The sequence below is a fragment of the Caretta caretta genome, chromosome 8 (assembly GCF_965140235.1).
Source record: "Caretta caretta isolate rCarCar2 chromosome 8, rCarCar1.hap1, whole genome shotgun sequence".
Classification (NCBI taxonomy): Eukaryota; Metazoa; Chordata; order Testudines; family Cheloniidae; genus Caretta; species Caretta caretta.
Window position 1 is genome coordinate 8,037,032 of NC_134213.1, and position 25,935 is coordinate 8,062,966.

The window sequence follows — 25,935 nt, forward strand, 5'->3', positions numbered from 1 at the left end:
GCATCACAGACCATCAGGGGCCAAATAAACTACTGATTTACATCCCATGCAATCTCTGCAGGATAGAGACCACATCTACCTTCCTGTATGACCAATGCCTGGCAAATCAGGGCCCCGATTCTGGTTGTAGCCTGTGGCTGCCGTCGTAATATAAATACAAAGTATGTCCCCATGGCCGTGGGCTACATCTTAATACAATCCTTTGTGAGCCGCCTCTACCCTTCCTCCCTTATTTGCATTCATGCCGCCCCCGCATTACGCCTCCCATTTGCAATCGGGCAGCCCCCCCCCTCAAAAAATGCGCAGCCCACCTCCCATTTGCGCGTGCGAGACAATTTTGTGGCAGTTGCTTCCGTTCCTTTGAACTATTTTGCTGCTGATTCCTGAGGCGGAGGGTGGCTCCCATTTCCTCTCCCCCGATGGAGCCGAGGCTATGAGTGGAGGCAGCCCGGCTGTTTTCTTTCTCCCCCCCCCCGCCCCAGCTGTTTCCACAGGCCGCCAAGTTCCTCAGCCGATGCAAACGGGGCCTTAGCAAAAGCAACTGGACGCCGGAAGGCGGAGCCAGAAAGCACATGACGCAGCCGCTTTCCCCGGACCGACTGCGGCCATAGTGGGTCTGTGCCCTCCCGGTTATATAGCCCGCCTCGGTGGGCAGTAGCCGCTCCGTCTGCGGGACGCCGGGGACCGAGCGCCGCTGTCAGGTTTGCGGGGATCCGGTCACGCGTGTGTCTGGCTGCCGGCGGTGTGGGGAGGCCTGGCCGCTCGGGGGGGGGGGAGAAGCGGCCTCTTTCAAACTCCCCATTTTCTCCATGGAAAAATTCGCCGAGCGGCTTGAGTGACACCCCCCCCCCCCCGCCCAGTGTTTGCGATCTTGTCAGAACGGCCATTGCCCGGGCTGTGTGGAAACGCTTCACAGGGGCCCCCGCCATGTTGGGGGGGGCGGACTGCGGATCATAACAGTCCTGTGCGGGCGGGGGGGGGGGGGCGCGTTGTCCCTCCCGCTGCCTGAAGGACTGGCCGCCGCTGCGCGCGGCTCCTCAGGGACGGGCTGAGCGGGGCCAGAAGGCCCGCCTGCTAGCTCCGACGGCTGGGCGCGAAAGGCCCGCCCCCGATCCCCCCCCTCCGAGCTGCTTTTCTTGCCCCTTCCCCGGCTCTCCACAGAGCCTGGCCCCTTCCACGGGTGCAGCGCGGCGCTGCTGAATTGCCCTGGCGTCTGTGGGGGGGGGGGGGCTGCCGCCCTTTTACACCAGGGGCTGCCTTTGGCCTCTCGGCTGTACTGAGCCGCCGCATTGGGCGCCGACTGATTGGCCGCGCCGGAGAGGGGCGGGGTTATTTAGTCTGACGTCACAATCCTGCAACTCGGTAACCAGCTATTTATAACCCTGCCCAGAAGCCGCCCGCCTGTGGAAGTAGAAGAGCCGTTGGGGCTGGGTCGGGCGAGAAACTGATTTATACTTACAGAGGAAGGGGGAAAAACAAAAACCAAAAAAAAAAAAAAGAAAAAGAAAAGCGCGAGCGCAGCGGAGGCCGTTGTGGGGGGTAGCCTGACGCCCTCTGCCTTCGTTGTCTAGTGATCGAGCCCTCCGCCTGCCGAGTTTTTTTTTTCTCTCCGTGAGCGCGTGGACAAGATGGACCCTCTCCGCAGCGAGGAGACCGAGGGGGAGATTCCCGGCCTGGGTGAGTATCCGCTACCCGCCGCGTGCGCGGGTTCCAGAACCTTCCGAGTCGCGGCCGCGCGGGGATCGGCCCAGCCTGGGGGCCGCGCAGGCCGCGCGAGCCCGGAAGTGGCGGGTTGGCGGCCCAGGGCGCCGCGGCCTTCTCCTCCTTCCCCCCCCCCACCCTTCCCGGCCTCGTGGCGCACAAAAGAGTGGGGCAGCCGGCTGGGGAACGTACCCCCCGTGTGAAGGGGCCCCCCATCGGCGGTCTGAGTCCGCCCCCGCCCCCGATTGCGGCGGATGGGCCCCGATCACGGCCCTGTCTCTGCGCTAGGCCCGTGGCGCGGCCCACAGGCCGCCGCCGCGATAATGGAGCGCGGCTTCCGCTGTGGCCTAGGCCGTGCCTGGCACCGGGGATGTGCGGAAGCCGCTTCACTCCCCCTGCCCTATCCCACGCTCCTCCCCGCCTGCTGAGAGCTACCTGGCTCCCAAGATGAGCCTTATTCACGCATTTGGGAGTAGTTTCGGGTGTAATCGGGAGCCCTAGTTAAGAGTAAAGCGAGAGTCGCCAGTCTGCTGGGTTGTGTCCGCCCATGCGGAGAATGGCGGGGGGAAAAGAGGCCCGTAGAGTTCATCTGTCTTTGTTAGCCCTCCTTGCGTTTATTTCCTGCATTTTTAGAAGAGTGCTGGCCGTTTCACACCTCTGCCATTATTCAGTAAGCTTTCTGTATGCTTTAAAAATATTCAATAGCATTTGCTTGGGTGTCAGTATAGAAGGCTACCTGTTTAAGAGTTCATTGTGGTGGAAATATTAATTCCAGTCATTAGTTCATGTATGCAGTTAGTCATTAGCATAAATATTGCGAAATATTGACTCCGTAACACAGAAACTAATTGCAGAAGTTTGTGGAAGCCATAAATGTTGTTGCTTAAAGTAGTAAAGTTGTTGCTTAAACTATGCCAATTGTGAAATATCTTAGGTTTTTGATGACTTTCTAGCTTCTGGGTTGTCAGCCATTTGTCCATAGTTAACTTTTCTCCCCCGATTGGTAACCCCCGCTGCAACACTCCTTTATCTGAAGTTCTTACTGATGAACTCACCTTTTGTGCCTTGGTGCTCTGCTGTTCCCTATCTTGGGTTCAACCATATAGCACGCTGGCAGGTTTCTTAGGCAACTGAGTGTGCCCTGAGATTCTAGCTTCCCCCTAAACGCAGTTGACTGGAACTCTAGTACAATTACAGAAGAGGTTTGGAACCATTGTTCAGAGTCCCTTGAGTGGTGGGATGGCAACTAATACTGAAAGTGAGTGCTTCAGCAGCACTCCTTGTGTACCTCCTACCATTAAATAGGAGATGCATTGGGGGGGTGGTGGGAGGGGCAATCAGGCTATGTTTACACCAGGGGTTCTCAAACTTCATTGCACCCCCCCAACCCCTTCTGACAACAAACATGACCTGACCCAGGGGACTGAAACCTGAGCCCTCCCTAGCCCTAAGCCAAATCCCAAGGCCTTCCACCCCAGGTGGGGGACCTGTAACCTGAGCCCTGCTGCTCTAGGCTGAAGCCCTTGGGATTTGGCTTCCGCCCCAGGTGCGGGGGTTGGGGCCCCAGGCCCCAACAAGGCTAGAGCCAGCTCTGGGATACACAGTTTGAGAACGGCTGGCCTATACTAAGGAGGTTACAACAGCAGAGCTGTAACACTGCAATTGTCCTGCTGTAAGGTCTCCTATGTACCCACTCTATGCCAAGGTGAGATACCTGGCCTAATTAAACCACCCCCCATGAGTGGAGGTAGTGATGTGGGATGTTGCACTTTTTTCTTCTTGGTGAAAGGTATGTTGGGTGGGGTCACATCCCCCCCCAGGCTTGAGCTTGCAGTTAAAAGTGCTGTGTAGACCAAGCCTTAGTACTGTCTGCCCCAACATAGAAGACCTTAACTTTTGTGTGGCATGACAATGGGGCATTTGCAAAAACAGTGCATTAGTTTGTCTGTTACAAGAGGCATAGTTTGAGGCTTAAACGGACTTTTATGATCGATGGGTGAGTTAGGGGAAAAGGAAAATGGTCAGATGCAGAATCGGGGCTAAAATTAACAAGGCCTGAATAGCAAACATCAGGAGTTTAAAAATAGTAATATTATATCATTGAATACACTGAATTTAGTTATGTACAGTAGTCTAGACTTTGGGTTTCCTAAAAAGTTTCTTTAAAATTTCAAACAGTCTGATCATTCTTATTAATCTTTAAACCATTAGGAATTCAAAAAGCTTTGACCTGTTAAGAAATCTATAGGATTGAAGTGTTTAAAAAAAATCTTGTAACAGTTTGTAACAAGAACAAAACTTGTTACTGTGAAAACTTCCACACATAGCTCTACCTGTACATACACCCTTGACCTGAAATGCCCCTCTCTATTTGTGATAGATTGCTTTATATCACAGCATTTATAACTTGGTACTGCACTTGAGTGGATTTCCATGAAGTCTATCCTAAATGAGTAACAGTAATGCCCTCCTGATCCTCCCAGAGGAGAAGCAGGATGTGTGTTTGAGGGAGAGGGGAAAATCCAATATTTAGAATGCTGGATAGAGTAAGTATTGGGGCTTTTAGGTGGCTATACAGAAAGGCTGGAGATATATATTTAAAATGAGAAATGGGCTTGACTTTAGGGTGGGAGAGTAGAATATGAAAATAAAGTAGCTCTTAAACTAGGGGGGAGAACAATGGGATATGGTATAGGATTCTTGCCTAACATGCAAGGTTATTGTTGTAGATGGTTATCACCACATTAAAGTATCTTTTTGTAAGATCCTAGTGGAGACAGATTAAGCAAGTATAGTGTTGATCTTGCCTAGCTATCTTAGTAAAAGCTATAGGGAGCTTGTCTCCACTAGGTTTTACAGCAAGATACATATCACTGTTACCTCTCTGGGTGGGGAAAAAACAATTGGCAGTGTAGATGACGCCTTTCTGGTGCAAGTCGGTCACTTGGTCAAGAGGTTCCTTGGTCATATCTCCACTAAGGATCCCTCTCCCCCCCAAACCCTGATTTTAATAATCCTGTATAGGGGAGGCAGCATCATCTCCATTTAAAGTAAGGGACTGGGAGAAGACCTGGTATTAATGATAAATCTTGTATGGCTTCTGCTACTGGTTTGCTGTGTAGCCTTAAGCAAATCACTTACCCCTTAACTAAGAGTAGAGGGGGAAGTCATTAAACTAGCTCTGGCTATCTGGTGTAGGTAGCAAACTGAAGACACTAGTGTCAGTCAAATTTAAATTAACTCAATTGAGCTAGCTTGATGGGAAGGAGTATGCATTTTCCTCCTAGTCAGTGCCGTAAGGTCCAACTTTTATGGTGCTTAATATCCATGTTCCCATTGAAGTCACCTAGAGTTGTTATGCCCTTAACCTTTCTAGTCTGTTTCCCCAAACTGTACAAGGTAATGCCTCGATCATCAGACAGCTACTTAAGTGTTTATAATGCTATCTGATAAGCAATATCTAATGGAGGGTGGTGTTGGCTAATCAGTCACAGTCCTTGTATAGAGGAGACCCGAACTGATCCTATTTCTTGGGGTTTTTTTTGGTCTTCTCCCCAGTATCTGCCTTAAATGAAGCGAGAAGGTAATATCAAGGGAACAAATGCTGACAATCCCAAGAGTTTAACTATTTATTGTAGCATCTAGGGAACCCAGTCCTGTTGTGGTAGACTTTGTACAGCAGTACTGTAATCAGACAGTTCCTGCACTGAAGGGGGTGCATGGTATGGCGTTCGCTATACAAATTATCACCATTGTCAAGGTTTCTGTAGCCTTGTGGCAAAGGGGAGTCTTAAGGACAGTAGTAGCTTGTAGGCATGAGACTTTTCTCATCCCTTTACAGCTAATGTACAGTTTTAATGCCAACACTTTTTCTATAACTAAAACATGGAATCAAACTCAAGTCATAACTGAAACTGAGTTTTAAACATTGTCCCCAAAGCAAATTATCAACACTTGAAACCAACAGACACTGCAACTTTAAATGTATGGCCTTACATTTAAAAACAAAAACCCCAACAGTTTATTTAGACTGACAAGTCTTGGTTGCTTGCTTCCTGCTTGAGCAAACACTCACCCTTGACTGTAAGCCATTTCCTTTAACAAGACTCTAATGCTTACTGTAGCTCTTCAGTACTTTTGCTTAATCTCATCATTTTTAAAGTCTTCTTTAACCTGTAAAACGGGCACCTTTTTTGAGGTTGTCAAAATCCACCCTACAAAATAGAAATGTCCATATCATACTCTTAGCAAAATATAAACTTCTATTTAAACTTGGTAGCCTTTCTGGTTGTGAAGGTCCTTTTCCAGGTATGATTTGTCATAGTCTGCAGCTAGACTGAAACAATAGCAAGAAAAGGCATGAATTGTCACATTTTTCTCTGTTAGATGTTAATGCTGAGCCTGATGACCTAGCTAGAGAAAATTTAATTCAGTCGCAAGGAATGACTTCTGTGGATGCAGGTATGTATTGGTCACTCTGCATTCTGACAATAGTATCCTCTATTTTAAGAGCTTATCACGCTAGGGAAAACTTATTTTCAGTCTCTTCTATGAAACCTCTTTCTGTGGAACAATTGTCACATTCTGTCCTAATTTCAGGAGAAAGTGGGAGATTTCTTGAAATGCTGATATCTTTTGTCTTCCTTTGCTAGCTAAATGGATTAGTGTATATAGTAAGATGCACTTGTAAAGCTTGCTTTGGTGCAAATGACCCCTTCAAAGGGTTTAAAAAATCCTGGCATTTAGAAGGCTTTTTTTTTTTTTTTGGATAACTAGACAAGTTGCCCACAGGCTAGCAATATTTTAAACCTGTGGAGCTTGTACTTTACCTTTGGAACTGACTGTAACAGGTTGTTAATAACTAGTTTCTCTCTCTCTCCTCCCTCCCTCCTCCCCCCCCCCCCCCCCCTGCGCGCGCGTGCACACTCCTTTAACAGGAAACAGATTCAAAGTACCATAGTAGAAAACCTGAACCAGAATTCTAACTTGCTTTTGGAAACTAAGCCTTCCTCAGTAAACTAATACAAGGAAACTTGTCTTCCCTCATCACTCGAAACCTGAGCAGACAGACTAAGCATTCTCCAAATTCCACAGTATAGGATGCACTCCCTTCTCCTGCTGAAATATTTGGGTCACGAGTTCCACCCTGTATTAAGTTACACTTGGGAGTGTAGATGTTATGACTAGTGCAGTCTTAATGTGTTCTTGCTGGATTTAAGGGGTAGGAATCTATTGCTATTTTGCTCTGAAGTGACTTTTTGATTTCAGCTGAAAAGGAGTTCTGAGTGCTAACCCATCAGAAACATCCAGCAAATACATGTCATGGCAACAATTTCTGCAAAAAAGACAAGGACTTCAGCCAGTAGCCAAGGATTTAAGCATATGCCAATACACCCCCTTCCCCACCCCCTCCCTTAGCAGTGGATTTCAAGCTTCAATAAAGAAAAATGTAACACCCTTCCAGCTAGACACAATTCTAAAACTTTAGCTGCCAAATAAATAAAACTAAAGATTCCAGAAATCATTAGGGAATCTGGACACTTTTTGCAGAGCTCCCACATCAATCTATAGTGAAAGCTGTTGTAAGGGATAAATCCTGCAGAGGCTTGATGGCTGGCTCCCCAGCTGCTTATCTTGAAACTAGGATTAATATTTAAACGCTAGTTCAAATATAATCGGGTGGTGTTTGTTTAAATGTGATCAGAGGTTCTTGCCCATATCATAACTAGAATTTGTGTGGTAAGCAACTATCTGATCAGCCAGCCTTTATGGAAGGGAGCAGCAGTAGAGAATTGGACTTCTGGGAAGGACCAAAATCTTAAAGCATTCTGATTACAACTTTAAAAGTTGCAGCCTTTCCATTAGCTGAAGGCCCCACACCTCACTGGGTAAGCATGTTAGCTAGATGTTAATGCTGCAGAATGAAATAGTTAAAGCTGACACTTCGCTTACAGCCCATTTGAAAGTTAAAGTTGAAAGTTTCATTTGGATGAATATGGCAGATTTTTGACTGTAGGTAACTGCTGCAGCTTACATGCTGAGGGCTATCTTTGCTTCCAGAAATGAGGGGACCTTATTCTCTGAGCCGATAATCTTTCACTCCCATTTAGGCCTCTCATTTCTCAAGTGAAACATTACTTAAGGAAATGAAACCAAAATGCCAAAGGGAGACCCTGAATCTACAGAAATTCTTAGTGTAGACTTCAAACCAGGTGTAAATTGGGGAATATTTACCAAAAAACCCTCTGACTTATTTGGGATTAGTATTGGTGGGAGCTGTAGTGTAGACATGGCTGAACACTTAAAATAGCTGAAAGCAAGAGAAGTTGCTAAGTGCATTCTGTAAGTGGAAACTCTTCCCAGCAGAACTGTTTTTTAGTTGCGGTCAGTCCCATGCTAAATTTAAATTTCAATTAATGTCAGTACTATCTCTGGGACTTCTAGAGTAAAATTGCTTCAGCCACTTAAGTATCCCACCATGTTCCTTTACAAGAGAAAGGGTCTTAACTTGATTGTCATTTCATGAAGCCACATTTCATGTTTATAGTGGAGGTTTTCCAAATTCTCCAGCTCAGTTCCTTGCTCCTCTTCTGTCTCATCTGCTGCTTTTCCACCATATCTGCAAGAGTAAACAAAGTAGTATGTCTCTCACAACATTGATCATGTTTCACACTAAACATCTTAGCTTAATAGCTCAAGTATGCTCACTTCAATTAAGTAATGCATTGATAACTTACAAAAAAATTTTAAATTAACTGTCAAAACAGATTATTGAAATGTCAAGCCACAGTTTAACAGCTATCTTTACTTGCAGTACGAATGAATTAGATGTTTAAAATTGCATTTCTTCATCTGTTCACCATTTAGGCACTTTCTTTTTGCTAGCAGGCTTCCTTTTTTATTTTTGTTTGCTGTGTTGGTCCCAGGATATTAGAGAGACAGTGAGGATGAGGTAATACCTCTTTTTGCACCAACTTCTGTTGGTGAATGAGACAAGCTTTTGAACTTACAGAGCTCTTGAGGTCTGGAGCAGCTACTCAGTGTCACATAGCTAAATACAAGATTGTTTAGCATAAGGAGTTAACATGTAAGAGCCTACTCCAGGTGAAGTGCCCAATTAACAAACCTGCAGTCCTAGGACAAAGGAAGGTTAGGGGGTCATAGATGGTTGTAATGAGCCATAAATCCAGTACCTTTGAGTCCTTGATTTCTAGTGTCTAACAGTTATGAATTTAAGCTCCCAGACTTGTCTCTTGAAGGCTTTTTATTCTTGTGCACTAAGACATAAATACTGTAGGAACATCTGTTTTTGAAGACCATCCAAATTAGAAACCCAAATACTTTTTCCATTGTCCTCCATTTTACTTGGATGAGATTTCTTTTGAATGGGATATCTAGTATGTAAATCCATTTCTCAAGCAGTCTAGCCTGGTTTAAGTGATTTCAGACTGACTGACCCTGACTAGTTTACATGCAGTGATTTTTATATTTTTTTTTCCCCCTTGGTTCCCCCTCCCTCCCCAACTGAGTGAATGGTTTGAGAACCCACTAAGTGCAAGTTTCTTCACCAAAATGGATTTAGAGATGTATAACTATAGGGTTTTTTATTTTGTTGCATACTACACCTACCAAATGACTCAAACCCACAACTGTAAGTTTTCTATGACAGTCCTGGGCCCTTAGCAACAGTGGTGAATGTTGGCAACAATATAGAATTTGCTGACATCAGAATAGCAGTTCAGAAAGGAGAGTTTTGATTAGAAATAATTAGTCTGTGTGAAAGAACTGGAGACTAGCTGCTGTCTGTAAGTGTGCACTGGTGTTCTGTCCTTATGCTTGCTTAGTTTTATTTTCTAAATCTAGTTTGATAAGTGTACATATTTGGGTTTGTCTCAGTTGGAGTGTAAAGTACAGTATAATAGGATAGTGTCCTAGATTTATAGAATCATAATATAAGGGTTGGAAGGGACCTCAGGAGGTCATCTAGTCCAACCCCTGCTCAAAGTAGGATCAGTCCCCAGTTGCCCCTAAATGGCCCACTCAAGGATTGAACTTGCAACCCTGGATTTAGCAGGCCACTGCTCAAACCACTGAGCTGTCCGTCCCCCTCTCCTCTAGAGGTTAAGATTCATGTAACATTATGAATACTAACTTTCAGAATGCTGTTTGCTTAGTCTTTCAAATTAATTAAAACCCTACCACCTGGTGTCAGATGGTCAAAACCACATGTTTCCATCAACAAGAGTAGTTCAAGTTGTGTGGAATTTTGTTGAAATTAGCACAGGCTTCCAATTAGTTTTAGACTAACAATTGTATCCCCATTTCACTGTAATCCTGCAATGTTAGTGTCAAGGAGTCACTTCAGTATTAAAATTAACTACTGGACCCCATAAATGCTGCAAACAAGCACTTTTTTAGTCATTATGTACAACATATTTTCCTACTCTAACTCTTGAAGATGGAATGTCTTCAGACAAGAACTAAGAATATTCTTTAAGCAAATGGTTGGTTTCTGCAGAAAATATTGGATAGCAAAAATCCCTGGGAAGACTGCATAGGCTCAATGCCACATGCAGGGCCGCAAGAAATGGGTCACATTAGTGGTGATGGACTTAGACATTTTAGATACACTGTGCAGATGAAGTAATGGTATCAGAGCAATGATATGACAACCTGTTTTTCCCCCAAAAGCAAATTAAAATTTCATCATTTCCATCTACTTAATTTCAGGGTGGGGATACCCCTTCCCGGGGAAGATTGAGAAAGGTATGTGGCCACATCTATTTTAGTGTTTAATTTTAATGAAATAAAACCTGATCTGCCTCTAGCCATTAATTTAATGTCAGGGGTAGGGGAGACAAAGCATAATACTAAAGTGTTGAAAATATCCTGGTGTTTCTTAAATATTGAAACTCTCTGTTCACACCCATTTCACAGCGTTTGTTATATTTACTAACACTTAATCTATGTGCTGAACCCAAAACAAATTAAAAGAGTTCAGTTTCTATCTGATCTTGTATAGTCAAAATACCTAAAATTACTACATGGTTGCCTGAAGTGTAATAACTTAAATAGCCCTGAGTGAAAGGAAGTATGTAGGTCAGACTGTATGAGATGAGCATGACTATTTTATATTTCCTGTTTTACAAGAAATGGCAACCAATTCAAGTTTTTCTGGTTTAGAAGCATCTAGAAATGGTTATTTATTGCATGATATTGATAAGTAATTGTACCTCAGGTGTAGTTCAGAGGTAGATAAAGCCACTCAACTGTCTGATTCAGACTAGTGCATAGCCACATCTTAATAAATAACTCACTCTGTTTCATTGATGTTTCCAGACTCTGATTGGAAGCAAACACATGCCTACAACAAAAAACACTTTTTATAATCCAATGTTAGGAGTAGCAGAAATTTTATAAACTGCTTGGAAAAAGCTTTTTAAAAAAACCTAGAATAGCATGTTTAAGAGAGCACAGGTCATCAGATGGACAACTGTTAGAAATGTATCCCATAACTGTACTACCTGAGATTGTCTACACTTGAAAGTAACTCTTAAGCATAGTAGCTATTCCCAAATAAATACATGTGTAGACATGCCCTTATGGTGTTACATAGTACTGCATAAGTGGGCAAAAATGCTTGCTGCGATTTTTTTGTTAGTCTTCAGGAAGCAGCATATTGTCCCTCTTAATAGCAGAGTTGCAAGTATGATGATGTATACTAGTCTCGCTTTTTATCAACATTCATTACTCATTAGGTTGAGTTTACACAGCACAGGTTCACTGGGCCTTTCACACTTGTTAGTTTGTTTGCAAAAGCTTCCTTGCAAGAAAAGGCTTTTACAGTTCACAGCTAAATTCAGCAGACTCTAAATTGGTCAATGGGATCAGAAGAGGAGAGAATAGATTAGACATGTGATTTATTGCTATTCCCACCACATGAAGATGAGGGTCTGTCTTGTGAGGAAGCTATTGACAGATAAGCTAGAGCAGTGGTTTTCAACCTTTTTTCATATGTAGACCCCCTAAAAAATTTAAAATGGAGGTGCAGACCCCTTTCGAATTGGGGGGAGGAGGGGTGTTGCAGACCACAGGTTGAAAACCACTGAGCTAGTGTAAATTTTAAAGCACAATAGTTATTCCAGGCAACTGCCCCATTTACCCATGCCCGGACATTGTTTAATCACTGAACTCTATCAAACTTAGCCACCAAGACAAGGCAACTTTTGAGTTACCTGTTGTACACCAATCTCTCAAACAGTAAAGGATGCTCTGCTTCACAAAGCTTAGCTGAGACATGCTTTAATTGTGCTCTAACCCTACTTAAGTAGGCAGAAGTCTGAAAAATGTAAACCGATCTTGTGGGCTTGTTGTACAACATTTGAAATAGATTTCCTCCGCTCTTCTGAGACACTGTACCAGGAGAGGGAGGGGGGAGTTCCTAAGAGCAGCATTTGAGCACTCTGTAACTTTTTCACATTTTTGTTTGAGGAGACTAAGAATCTGGGTTTGTTTTCCCCCTTACTTAGGAAGTGTGTTCTGGATGCTATCTGTTTAACGTGATTTATTTCAGTGGCATTGTGTGAGAACTGCAAGAATTGACCGTTGTTTCTGTAACATTGTCATTATTTCAGCATTTATGGAATCTTTGTAATAAGTATGCAACAAACCCAGATCCCCCTCTCTAAAAACATTCACTGAGTGGATGGGTGTGCTCTGCAGCCTTGAAACTGCAGTTCCCTTTGAATGGATAACTTTTCATTGCACCCTGAACCTTCTGCTTTGGGAAAAGACAACAGTTACTTTCTTTTCCTGGTTTTAGAGGCTTTTAAATGACAGCTAGCATCTAATAAGATAGAACTCATGGGATACTGTTGGCTGCAAACCTATTTAACCAGGGATAGTCAGTCTCCTTTATTCTTGTTTGGCAAAATTCTGTGGATTTTCTCAAGTTTTAAACATTATCTGAAACGTCTGTGAATAAATAAGCAGACCAAACAGGAATTGGTTCTAAAATGCCTGAGTTTGTTAAAACTGCACTTAAAGTTCACAAATCTGGAAATCAAAGTCCTCCATTTTAATTGTCCTCTTGTCTGCAACTTTAAGTCTTACAAATCTTTTTACTGATAGGTATATGAAATGTTTCTAATCAGAATCTCTGCTTAATTTGTATCCTCCGAATAGTATGTTACTGTCTACAATGTTTGCCACTACACAAGTGCCACTAAAACAACTTCTTTGAAGCAATTAGATGGCATATGCAGCACTTGCTTTGAATAGTGAGATTTTTACAACTGCTGGGAAATGCTCAGTTTCATAAGGGTGTTAGGAACCGCTTGGAAGGCAGTGTGTGTTAATATATGGAGCAGGGATTAAAAGCCATGGAAGGCGTTTGTCACTGACTTTGTAGGGACTATTGTAACTGTTCTCTTACATGCAAAAGGAATAAAATATTTGTAGCACTTCTCTGTTCACAAGACCATAAATTTAGGCTGCTTTATTTACACTGTCAGTAGGTGGAGCTGGAATGGTGCTGAACCCAGACCTTAGCTACATTTGCAGCCAAGAACTGTGTTGCCACCATTTTAGAAATCGTCTTAAAAATGGAGGTGGGGCTTTAGATGCTGCCAGTGCTGCATTCTTAAGAGCTGGGGGTGGAGGGGAAGAGAACACACAATTGCTGTGTATGTGGAACAGAGCAACTGAGAATGAGATGGGTGGAATTTGGGAGAATTTGTAGTTGAGATCAAGCATTATCTGCAAGATCACCAGAGCTAAATACAGAAGGGCCGAGGAGCCAGGTTGCCACTTACACTATCTCTATCTGTTTTGGGTCAGTAACAGAGGAATACAGCAAGTGAGGACTCACATTGTGTGAATCTTATTTAAATCCCATAGTACAAATGTTTTTCTTATTGTAGAAGGAATCACTGAGTAGTCAGAGGCTGAAAAGAATCTTTTCTCTGTGAAACTGTAAATGCTTGTTCCAGTCATGGCAATTTCCTGACAATGCCATTACTTTCTGATAGTAGAAATTTAGTGCTAATGGATGCCACTCAATTATTTCCCCTGCTTCTCTCTTAAGGGTAATAGACACACTGAATGTGAGTGCTGCCTGGGGTTTGCCACCTTTCTTGTGGTGTCTGTAAACTAAATGTTGCAGCACTGTGCTGGGGAAACTAACCAGCCTCACTGATGCCACGATTGAACGAGAAGACTGTGTGTGAGTGAGAGTGAGCTCAAGGGCAGAGCTTTATTCCTAGTGATGCTAGGGTTAAATACTCATGACTAGGAACAAAGTCTTGTCCTGGAACGAGTGGGGGTGTTGAAGGGCAGGCGTGCCTGGGTGCTGAACCATGAACTAGGACGTGCAATTTGATGTAAAGCCTTGGCTTGGAGGCCCTAGTTACATCAAGGCAGTAGCAGGGTCTCAGTGATTGACCCTACCAGTCAGCAACCCTGTCTGGGCTGGAGCCTGGCAGCTGGCTGCAAAGTGCCATGCTGCTTTTGGCAGCATTTGGTGTTCTGAAGCATTAGCTTCATGGCCTGTCCTGCTCCCTCTATTACCCTTCCTCCCCTTGTGGGGGGGGACCCAGATCCCTTCTGCTAAGGTGGGAGGGGAAGACCCTTCAGCCTCCCTGTGGGATTCTTGCCACCTTGCAAGCAGGGTGAATCTCCCCTTCCAGGCCCTGAATGAAACTAGTCTAAACCCTGTGCCCCCCTCATGGTGGGGCAGGGAGGTTAGGTCACCTTATTTCACTGATATGCCCCTCTGTGGATACCACCTTCAGACACTCTTGTAAGTGATGGGTTGGAGGGGCTGAGGCACTGGCCCTTGGCAGGGGGAGACACTGCAGCAGGCTCCACAGTCTAGGGAAGGGGAATCATGGGGTCTGAGCCAGAAGCTTCAATTTTCCCACTCACCAACCAATCCACAGACCTGTCTCCCTCTGCCATTATCTAAAACTTGGTGCCCTATGCCTAGACTGCCCTGGCTGTGTTATCTGCCTGCCTGCCTCCCTCCCTCCCTCCCTTCCTCCCCCCAGTCTTCAGTTACCACTGGTAAAGGTAAACTGGTGGTAGCAATAATGGATTTTGTCATTCCTCCCCCCCCCCCAAAGAAAAAAAAAGGCTAGTGTAGACGCCATCTTAAATACATGTGCTTGTCTGGTGTAAGTGGGGTTGACTCTTGTGGGGAAACTCGGGGTGAAATCTAGAGCTGGGCAGAGTAATTTGCTCTCTGTGCTCGGGTGGCTTTGATCCATGTCTCTTGATTACTCTCCTCTTCCGCACAAGGGAGATTTCAGTTCGTGAAGCGAGCAGGCTCTTTCCCGCGGGGTGGGAAAGTCAGCAGTCGTTGGAGCTGGGAAGCGCTAGAGCCCACAGATGAGTGCCCCTCTCTCCCCGCCTAGCGGGGCTCAGACACGCTCAGCTCGGCCTGCCGCTTGTGTTGGACAGGGGAGGGTCAGGGAACGGCCGAATGGTGCTGGCTGGTTCCCTAGCCCTTTAGGGGCAGTGGGCGGACAGGGCGTTGGTTGGGGCTGTCCGAGCCCGCGCCCAGCGCAGGGACCGTGTCTCCGGGCACCGCGAGGCCGCGTGCACCATAAGAGAAGCGGTTGGGGTTATTCAAGTGTAGCTGTGCTGAAAACTGCGCGTGCTCGCAGCCTGGGAACACTAGCTGCACGGGGTTGAGGCCCCTGGTTTTCTTTACCCCAGAAAGGCGAACACCAGGGAGGAAACACATGCGCGCATACGTGCCGACCGGGGGCGCGCATACGTGCCGACCGGGGGCGCGCGTAGATGCGCCGACGGCGCCTGTTGATGCTGGAGAGCATGCGTAGTTGGTTCGCAAAGGGGGGAGCCATGCACGTATTGCAGATGCGCAGCACGGTCTGTTTATGCGCATGCGCCCCGGGCCCCATCCCCAGTCACGGCGCCGCGCAGTTTACAAACTGGTGGTGAGCAGCGCGTGCTGACCCCAGGTCTCCGTTTGGTCGCTGTCGTCTAGCCACCCTCAAGCCCCCCCATCCTCCCGGCAGTGAGCGGGAAAGCAGGCGCTGTGCAGCGCAGGGGGCTCCGGCCTGTCGGCTGCCCCGGGGCGGTGGCTGGGACCTGTGTTCTTTGTGCGGCGGCAGAGCCCGGCCCAACGGAAGCGGGAGCACGCGCCGCCATTTCCTAACGCGCCCTCGCCACAACCTCACCCGCTTGCTGCTGCCTGACCGGGACTAGGCGATCTCCGGACAGGATCAGGCTCGGACCCTTAACGCCAACGCGGAGCGCCGCCATGTGTGCGTGCGGGGAGGGTCGGCGCCCGCGGGGGGTGGTGGGGGGTTAGGCGCTGCCCCGGGCCACGCGGGGGGAGGTGGGGGTGTAGGCCCGGGACAGGGGGTGGTCTGGTGAAGGGGAGCAGCGGTGGGAAAGGCGGAGTGACCCGCGTTCGGGCGGGCGGAGGCCTTAATCGCCGCCTCAACGTGTTGTCTTCTCGCAGCGACGGAAGGCGAATCGGAGCCGAGTCTTGCTTCCAGCATGATGCTGAACACGGAGGGCGGCGAGGGCTTCGTAGTGAAGGTGCGCGGGCTGCCTTGGTCCTGCTCCGCCGAGGAGGTCCAGCGATTCTTCTCCGGTAAGTGAGGCTGAGGCGGCCCCTCCGCTCGCAATGAACAGCTGGCCGCGTGGGGGAGGGGCGGGTTCCATGCGTCCATCTGCAAGCGAGGAAAGCCGGGGAAAAAGCTTTAGAGATCACAGAGGAGGTGATAAAGGTAGAGAGAGGTCCTGTGGGGAGTCAGGGCACCATCCCCGGGCAGCTCTTTTGTAAGATAAGAGCAGTACAGTGTGGGAAATCAGTATAGAGGACCCTCCCTACTAAAAGTAAGTAGATTTTTTTTGAAGTGCTTATATTTAATTGCTTGCTGTAATTTATATATTGGATGCTTAAACTGAACACATAGCTAGCCCTTTTGCACTTTGATACCTATTATAAGAGATGGTTTACAATGTGGTTTGGTGTTTGCTTGAAAGAGTGTCCTTACTTATGCTTAACTGAGCAGATTTTAAGTCCCGTATTGCAACTAGTTAACTCTTGGTTTACTAGACTTCAGATTGATTTGTTCAGATGGCAAGAATGATTATCCCATCTTAAATAAGACTGAGTATTTCCAATTAAAAGGAAAAATAAAAAATAAAAAAAAATAAACCCTAACAGTATGGTGGTCTTTGGAGGTCTGTAAGAGGGATGTAGTCTGGATTCTTTCACAACTCAAAATTTATCTTGGGTGGTGACTGCCTTCTGTTCAAGGTATGCTGGTAGGGAAGATTTCCATTCCATCTCTTGATGGCTTTCAGTCTCAATGGTAAATTTAAAAGAATACTAAGAATATTAAATTCGGTTAAGGAAAACCAGCATCTTGTATTATGGTAGATGATATGTGTTTAGGATTAAACTGGTATACTTTCAGGGGGGGGGGAAAAAAAACACGAATCACTGCTGTAGAACAACTGAGTGTTGGAACAAAACTGTTCTGGGTTTCTCTCCTAGAATGCAAAATTCAAAATGGAGCTTCAGGTATCCGTTTCATCTATACAAGAGAAGGCAGACCAAGCGGAGAAGCTTTTGTTGAACTTGAAACGGAAGATGATGTGAAATTGGCACTGAAGAAAGACAGAGAAACAATGGGACACAGATATGTTGAAGGTTTGACTTAATTGGCCTAGTAATTGATTAAATGTTTGTACTGACTTCACTTTTTTGTAACTCATGGTGTTTAAATGCATGTAAGTTGATCTAAGTGAATTTTTAGATTATACCAGTTGACTAGCTTCTCAAATGGCAAATGACTTAAAATGGTTTATGCAGCATTCCAAAATTCATTAATTCTAAGTGCCTCTTACAGTTTTCAAGTCAAACAACGTTGAAATGGATTGGGTTCTGAAGCATACTGGTCCTAACAGCCCTGATACTGCTAATGATGGTTTTGTACGTCTTAGAGGACTCCCATTTGGCTGTAGCAAAGAAGAAATTGTACAGTTCTTTTCAGGTATGTGGGGTATAAGTATTAGCTGTAGCATTATGGGTCAGTGCGAATCACAGTGGCACTGAGCTCTTGCCCATTAATGCTTTCAACAGGCCAAACTGTGCCACAGTTAGTGTGTTAGATTATATTGATCTCTGATGTGTGCAAATAAATCCTAAATTTAATCTCTTATTTGGGCTAAAAGCTTTTAAATATCTTAATCGACCTAAGTTAAATTTTGCGTTATCTAGGTAATTCAGACTTACACAAGTTTGTTTTACTTGTCATAGAAAAATCAAGGTTTGTGGTTTTTTGTGTTTTTTTGTTTTTTTGTTTTTTTTTGGTCCTTTGAATTGAAAGTTAAAGTGGATACTTAAAAATTGAAGGATAATTCCTACTTACCATTTTAGCCATTCCACACGTGCTGCTCAGTTGAGCACATAAAAATGGTTGAGCCTTTGTATTGCTAGACTCAGTAAAATGGGTGGAATTTTTAAAGGTGGAAAGACTAATTTAGGTTTAAAATTTCTGAACTCAAGTAAAAAGAAAAGGAGTACTTGTGGCACCTTAGAGACTAACCAATTTATTTGAGCATGAGCTTTCGTGAGCTACAGCTCACTTCATCGGATGCATACTGTGGAAACTGCAGAAGACATATACACAGAGACCATGAAACAATACCTCCTCCCACCCCACTCTCCTGCTGGTAATAGCTTATCTAAAGTGATCATCAAGTTGGGCCATTTCCAGCACAAATCCAGGTCTTCCCCCCCCCCCCCCCCCAAAAAAAAAACCAAAAAAACAAAAAACACACAAACTCACTCTCCTGCTGGTAATAGCCCATCCAAAGTGACCACTCTCTTTACAATGTGTATGGGCTATTACCATCAGGAGAGTGGGGTGGGAGGAGCTATTGTTTCATGGTCTCTGTGTATATAATGTCTTATGCAGTTTCCACAGTATGCATCCGATGAGGTGAGCTGTAGCTCACGAAAGCTCATGCTCAAATAAATTGGTTAGTCTCTAAGGTGCCACAAGTACTCCCTTTCTTTTTGCGAATACAGACTAACATGGCTGTTACTCTGAAACCTGAACTCAAGTACTGATCTACATGACTTGTAGGGTCAAATATTGTACGGTAATTTGGTCTTTAAGTACAGAGTAGTTGTGGTACAAAAGTTCAATTTCATTTCATTCACATTAAATGAGTATTTTATGAAGTTTGTTTAGGGTTTCAGACTGAATTGTAAAGATTAAAATGACTTGACTCGGACTTGATTTCAAACTCTTGCCAATTTGTATCTAATGTTGACTTCCTGTTTTGGGAATTGGAATATCTACAAATGCATACAGTCAAATCTTGAGTGGGCCTAAACATGTCTGTTTTAAAGCAGAAAGTATTAATTTCTAAATGTGACTTATGCTTAAGTTATAAACCTGAATATTAGGATGTATAACAATTAAATCGAAAGCTTTGAAACATTGTTATAAAATTAGCAAGGACTTTTGTTTTTAATGTAGACTGAAAATCGATGACTATTCTGATTAGAATGCAACTAAATTTGTTTTGTGTATTTTGGCAAAGTGATGTATTGAACACTACCCTTTTTTAAAGCAAATAAATGCACTGATATCACTGTTCATGTGGCTAACAACTTATGAGCAGCAGTGATAGAATTTGTATACATGTACCTAATATGCAAAGTGCTGCTTTCAGTTTAGCAATTAACGCTTCTGAAATAATTCATGAATTTCTCTTCGTGAAGCAGTACTCTACAAATATTAATACTGAATTTAGCAAGATTTAAAATGTTTACATAAGAGTATCATTGTTTTACATTAATGTTACTTTTAGTAAATACTTACTAAGATGCTGTGTAAAGCTATTTTTACTGTTTTTTTTGTGATTTTTAAGTTGTGTGAATTTCATCAGACTGAAAAATTCTGTAAAGTATTCTTAAGAGGCTCTATTTAACTTGTCATCTTCTTAACACACCCTGCACTAAATAGATGAAAATTGATTTTTACTGCTACAAAGTAAAGGTTTTTTTCTGCACAGCAGGATGGGTTAAGAATGTAAACTGAATGGTATGTAATCATGAAATTTCATGTTGACATGCTTTCTGCTAGAATGCTAATCTAGAACTAGCATACCATTCACGTACAAGTATTAACTTTCTGGTGTATTTAAAGCTATAAGAAAAATTCATGACTGGGCTTGTGATGTTAATATTGCCCCCTACTGGGGTTATTTGTCCTTGGGTTGAAGGGTTGGAAATCGTGCCAAATGGGATAACATTGCCGGTGGACTTCCAGGGGAGGAGTACGGGGGAGGCCTTCGTGCAGTTTGCTTCACAGGAAATAGCTGAAAAGGCTCTAAAGAAACACAAGGAGAGAATAGGGCACAGGTGGGGATGGATGGTTGGTTGGATACGTCACTTTTCTTATGGTAAATGCTAATTAAATCCATATTCTCTCTTCTTAAAGGACTGATCCATAAACCATTAAATCTTAGTCTAGTATTTTGGTCTCTAACGTAAAATAAAAGTACTGTTTCATGTGTACATAGCACATACTTAGTAAAACTTATTCAGACTACAAAACAAAATTGGAAAATTAAGTTAATTGAATTTACTCTAATATTTGGTATTTAAACTGTAAAATTGATAGCTTAAAAATTGACAGAAGTTGAGAGATTATGGCTTTAAACTTCTCAAGTAGCACTAATAATGTCTCTAGCTGTAAAGACGCACATAGTACCTTATTACCATAAGAAAATGTGATAATTTCTAAACTTGTTTTTATAAGTTGAAATGTAACAAATTTTCTTATTGTATTTAATCTTCAATGTAATAAGCATAGCTTTCAAGAAATTGTCACAAAGGGTTTTTTATTCTATTTTACTTGTGACTATTTTTCATTGAAGCATGCACTTTTTCCTATGCTGAACTACTGAAGCATAGGGTGGGTTGACTAGCACATGCAAAGCTTTTTTTGTGTGTGTGGACTTCTGATGGGTTAAAATCTTGGTGGAGACTAGGTTTTTAATCCTCTTAATATATATTGCCACATGAGCAAAATTTGAAAGTGCTGAGTTGAGTGGACTTGTCTCCCTCCTATTTTTTTTTCTTGACAGATGTGATTAAATTTAAACTGGGGGGGACTTAATTTGCTCCCCCAGCATTAAGGTTGGGATACTGTGAAGTATGAGGAGCCTATAAACCCTTCATTAATTGTAATTTCTTGAAAATACACTATTTTGGAAGTAAAATAGTATTTGACTAGAATTTGTCATTGCCTGTATAATATAAAGAAATCTGGCTTAAAATAGTATGCCAGTTTCAAGGCTATGACTAGAATGTCTTGTTTTAGTTTGATTTATACTGATTTAATATTCCTATGTGGGGAATTAAAGACTGACTGTCTTTCTTATGCGGAAAACATCCTAGGTACATTGAAATCTTCAAGAGTAGTCGAGCAGAAGTGCGCACTCATTATGATCCTCCCCGCAAATTACTGGCCATGCAGAGGCCAGGTCCTTATGACAGGCCTGGTGTTGGAAGGGGCTATAACAGTCTTGGTAGAGGAAGTGGTTTTGAAAGAATGAGGCGTGGAGCTTATGGTGGAGGTATGTATACTACGACTTTCCGTTATTTTAAAACCATAATTTACGTTGCATGTTATACTGCTTCATACCTATTAGTGCATGGATAAAAACTCATGGAAAAATCAAACTGAAGCTAATAATTCCATAGTATTTTACATACTAGTTTCCATGGTTTAGGGAACACATTTTAATATGTATTTTATCTGTTTTAAGGTTACGGAGGCTATGATGACTACAATGGATATAGTGATGGCTATGGCTTTGGTTCCGATAGATTTGGACGAGGTGAGACTTCTTTAATGGGGGTGGTAAACAACTTTTAATATGTATAAAAGCTAACTTTCAATACATCTGAAAGATCTAGAATGGACTCTTCTCTCCACAGGCATGTCTGACCATAGATATGGAGATGCAAGTTCTACTTTCCAAAGCACAACTGGTCACTGCGTACACATGAGAGGATTACCTTACAGAGCTACAGAGAACGATATTTATAACGTGAGTTCAAATACTTTGTGCAACAAGTACTTTCTCCTGAATTTGCAACAATATTTTGCCACATTAAGACAATCTTATGTGCATATCTTTTTTTTACCTAGTTCTTCTCACCTCTGAACCCTGTAAGAGTCCACATTGAAATTGGACCAGATGGTAGAGTGACTGGAGAGGCAGATGTTGAGTTTGCTACTCATGAGGATGCTGTGGCCGCCATGTCTAAAGACAAAGCAAATATGCGTAAGTTTGCCTATCTTTTTCTTAAAACTATGGGCCTCCCTCATCTTAAAATCAATGACCAAAATATGCTCTGAACAAAAGTTAAAACATACATGCTGAGAGTTTGTATTAAAAATTATCTGATCTGTTTTCTAACATGGGAGAATAGTTCTTACCTGAGACAAGACTGTCAGTTGGTATACAGATTGATTAAGTCATAACTATAACATGTAACATATTTGAATCATTCACATCCTCTATCGGAGTGACCTCACAGCGAGGCAGATTGGATATGGATTCTGTAGAAATTAGTTAGCCCAGTTGTCTAAGGGAAGTTTGGCGTTAGACTATCTTAAATTGAAATGAGGCACTGTTTGTATCATGTGTAGGCCTAATGTCCAGTACATGTTTCAATACTCTGTTAAACATGCTTTTCCTTTCAGAACACAGATATGTAGAACTCTTCTTGAATTCTACAGCAGGAGGAAGTGGTGGTGCATATGGCAGCCAAATGATGGGAGCAATGGGTATGTGTGAATAGTCTTAACTAAATTTTTATTCGAACACTTCGTATTTAACAAAGCTGGCTAATTTTATACAGCTCCTGCTTATTCTATGCCTGGCATAAAAACTGAAATTCAACATTCTGTCTTAATCACACAGTCAAGGAATCGGAAGGGGTAGTTCAAGATTGGAACACTAGCACATTGCCAGGTATATAAACCTTTTGGGAATACATTCGAACAATTAATTAGGTTAAGTAAATTGTGCTGAATGTGAAGAGTGTGGTGATGAATGCTTTCTAAGAGTGTGGTGTTACAAAAATGACATGGGAGATGCAAGTTATCCTTGTCCTGTTTTTTCCAGACCAGGTGTTGATAGAGGGTATATCAAACTTTAAACTGACACTTTATCTCATGAGTGAAGCCTCTTTGGAAAGAGGGAGCAACAAAGCTCCACTCTAAAACTTGAAAAATCAACACTAAAACATTATAACAAACCTAAAATTACCAAATTAAAATATGAAATGTCCATTGTAAGTTAAACTAAAACCTGTTACTGCTATTCAGAAACGGTTTCCCCTTAGATGGCCATAGAAACTTTGATGTGCAAAAGTAGATAGTCCTCTTGAAATTTACTTTACTGTCTCTTAGGATAAGAGCTTAAAGTGGTGGGGTGTGTGTGTGTGTGGAGATGATGCTTGTATAGTACTTTGATTGTGGAATGAGATTGAACACTGTAATGCTTTGTCTGTTTTTTTAAAAGCAAATGTCATAATTTCAACTGTAAAGTTTTTCAGAGGTACTGTGCTGTATCAGATTGTGCTCGTCAAAGATAGCTTAAATAGTTAATTGAGAACTTAGCTTATTTTACAAGAAGATTAGTTTTAATTGTTGCTGTCTCAGTTTACCAAGTTCTCGTACAAGTATAGAAACTTTCCCATGTGGTGCATACAAATTCAGATTAGGAACAAGCCTCATACTATCTGGAAGATTGACATTCCAGGTGTTCTGGTATTGACTTCCTCCATGCCTCTGAAAGCACATGTGCTGTTTTGGAGGACATCCGAGGTGTCTCAGTTGGCTTGCATAACAATTTTTTAAAATCCCGTTATGGATTTTTACCACGCAGTAAAAGTCAGAAGTAAATTTCTCCATTGCATTTCTGAATAGTGGCCATTTGTGGGTGGGGATGTAAAATCTAGCACCCCATTTAAAGTTTCTTGTCACTTGTAGCTGAGAGGAATATTTAAATGCCTTAAATCTTCAGACATGATTTATTGCAGTGAGTGAACTGATGCTCTTCTGGTGAAATAGGTTAGAGCGCGATACAACCTTTCTATTTTTAAGTTAGGTTGAAAAAACAAATTAAGTACCATAAGAATCAGAAGCACATGAGCACAAATACCTTGCTCTTCGCCACTTCCACTAGTGAGAACCCAGAAAAAATAGTTAAGCACAGTGGTATCTAAATAGACCAGATATGTGGCACCATGAAAGCTAATATCTGTTAGGAATTTCATGATTAGGTAGTATATAGATCTGTTTGGACAGATTTTTGGCAGTCAAGGTGTTAACGTTCTTTTCCTTAACTTGAAAGGAAACCAATCCACTTATGGTGCTAATCAGCAGCTGAGTGGGGGTTATGGAGCTGGCTATGGCACTCAAAGCAGTATGAGCGGATATGGTAAGATGTATTTTTAAAAAAAAAAATTTTTTTAAAGCCTTAGGTGGGCGTCGGATACACTCCTACAAAGAGATCCTTACACACAATGTGCTGTCTAGATGTAAGGACAAAGGAGGTAGGATTAATAGACAGCACCACCTTAAAATAGTGCTTCATTGTTGGCACTAATTTTTGAAGTATGAGTCTCAATACTTGTATTAGGGGAAATTTGCTTTCCAAGATGAAATCTTCTGAGATATGAAGAAGCTGGGAAATTGGATTTTTCTGCTTATGTAGATACACTACAGAAGCCAAAGTAAATCCACACTTTACAACAACTAACAAGCTTATGGCTTGTCTTCTGCTCTCTCGCAGGTATAAATTGGGAGTAACTTCATTGCAGTTACTAGTTATAGCAGTGTGAGAAAAGGAAACCAGTCTTGCTGTTTCCCAAAATAAAAGCAGTATGTACTAGAACTGTAGTGTCTGGACTTAGTCTTATTTCATTGAAAGACCTGGAAAACTCTTGCAGGATTTTTTTGTAAAGACAGCACCAACTTACATTTTAAATATCTGGAAGGTTTGTCTTTTTAGTAGCATCAGAGTATGTGCAAGGTGGTGGGTGGATTTGAGTCTCAAGTGGACACTTAAGGATAAAAGGGGTGGAGTTGAATCTCTCCTCTTCCCTCCCCCCCCCCCCCCCCCAAAAAAAAACAAAAACAAAACACCTGTACTGGCAATAAGCTGGAACACTTCACTTATCTGCTTGATGATGTTTTTTCCAGGTAATCAAAGCGCAATGAACAGTAGCTACTACAGCAGTGGGAACCGTGCGTCCATGGGAGTGAATGGAATGGGCGGGATGTCCAACATGTCCAATATGAGTGCTGGCTGGGGAATGTAACTGACTTTTGGTCAACCTTTTTTTTTAAAAAAACAAAACAAAACAAAAAACTAAGTTTAACAGTTTTGCAATACAAGCTTGTGATTTATGCTTTACTGTAAGTGAAATCAGGATTATTTTAAAACTTCAGGTTCAGTATTTTTGAACACACGGAAGAAAAACATTCACTTAGGATGTAATAACCAAGTTGAGTAAGGACTATAACTGTTAAACAATTTTCAGCTTTTTCTCAAGTTAGTTTTGTTGTAGGAGCGTATTTAAGCAGTAAGCGTATTTAGGTTAAAGCTGTTTCAATTATGTTAAATGTTGCTCTTATACCACATTACATCCAACACTGTTTTTGAATGCATGTTGAAAAACATGCTTTTTTGTAAACTGAAATATAGGAGCTGTGTCTGCGATTCAAAGTGAACATTTGGCATGTTAGTTCTAGTTTATTTCTTTTAATATCCTGTAAGGCACGTTTAAGCTTTTTTTTTTTTTTATTAAGTTAATGGGGAAACATGTTGAGACGTGATACAGCTACTTTAGGATTTTGGTCTTGGTGTTCGTATAAAATTCTGAGGCCTTGATTTAATCTTTCATTGTATGGTGATTTCCTTTTTAGGTGTATTGCGCTAAGTGAAACTTGTTAAATAAATCTTCCTTTTAAAAACTACTCTCACTTAATATTCCATCCCGTTCAGCGTTCTTTGTAACTACAAGGGGGGGACGACAATGAGTGGGGGGTTGTAATAAAATTATTTGCATCTGTATGTGCAAGAATGTTAATGTCCTAACATCCACCCAGTAGCATAAATATTGTACTTACTATCCTGTTTGTACTAGTTCTA

At 42.7% G+C, this 25,935-nt stretch overlaps 1 protein-coding gene across 9 annotated transcripts; it reads left to right on the plus strand.

Annotated features, from left to right (window-relative positions):
- The first annotated feature begins 535 nt into the window (after positions 1-535).
- HNRNPH1 (heterogeneous nuclear ribonucleoprotein H1) lies at positions 536-25,760 on the plus strand. Of its 9 annotated transcripts, none has more exons than XM_075131255.1 (16): positions 542-701; positions 1,572-1,677; positions 6,088-6,162; positions 10,432-10,467; positions 16,190-16,324; positions 17,237-17,392; positions 17,592-17,735; positions 19,981-20,119; positions 21,161-21,339; positions 21,532-21,603; positions 21,677-21,816; positions 21,918-22,053; positions 22,476-22,559; positions 22,696-22,746; positions 24,133-24,219; positions 24,984-25,760. In XM_075131255.1, the coding sequence occupies exons 2-16, from the start codon at positions 1,629-1,631 to the stop codon at positions 25,100-25,102; spliced, it is 1,602 nt and encodes a 533-aa protein (XP_074987356.1). In that variant the 5' UTR covers positions 542-701; positions 1,572-1,628; the 3' UTR covers positions 25,103-25,760. The 9 variants fall into 9 exon arrangements, with proteins under 9 accessions (XP_074987358.1, XP_074987356.1, XP_048718010.1 ...); XM_048862053.2 differs by having other exon boundaries at positions 21,683-21,816; XM_048862054.2 differs by having other exon boundaries at positions 21,704-21,816.
- The last annotated feature ends 175 nt before the right edge of the window (positions 25,761-25,935 follow it).

What these genes read in the sequence shown, in the direction of transcription:
- HNRNPH1 (XM_075131255.1), top strand. Translation starts at nt 1,629, where the DNA reads ATGGACCCTCTCCGCAGCGAGGAGACCGAGGGGGAGATTCCCGGCCTG. An exon ending in TAAAGACAAAGCAAATATGC is followed by an intron (nt 22,054 to 22,475) that starts GTAAGTTTGCCT and finishes TTTTCCTTTCAG; the next exon opens with AACACAGATATGTAGAACTC. An exon ending in GAACACTAGCACATTGCCAG is followed by an intron (nt 22,747 to 24,132) that starts GTATATAAACCT and finishes TTAACTTGAAAG; the next exon opens with GAAACCAATCCACTTATGGT.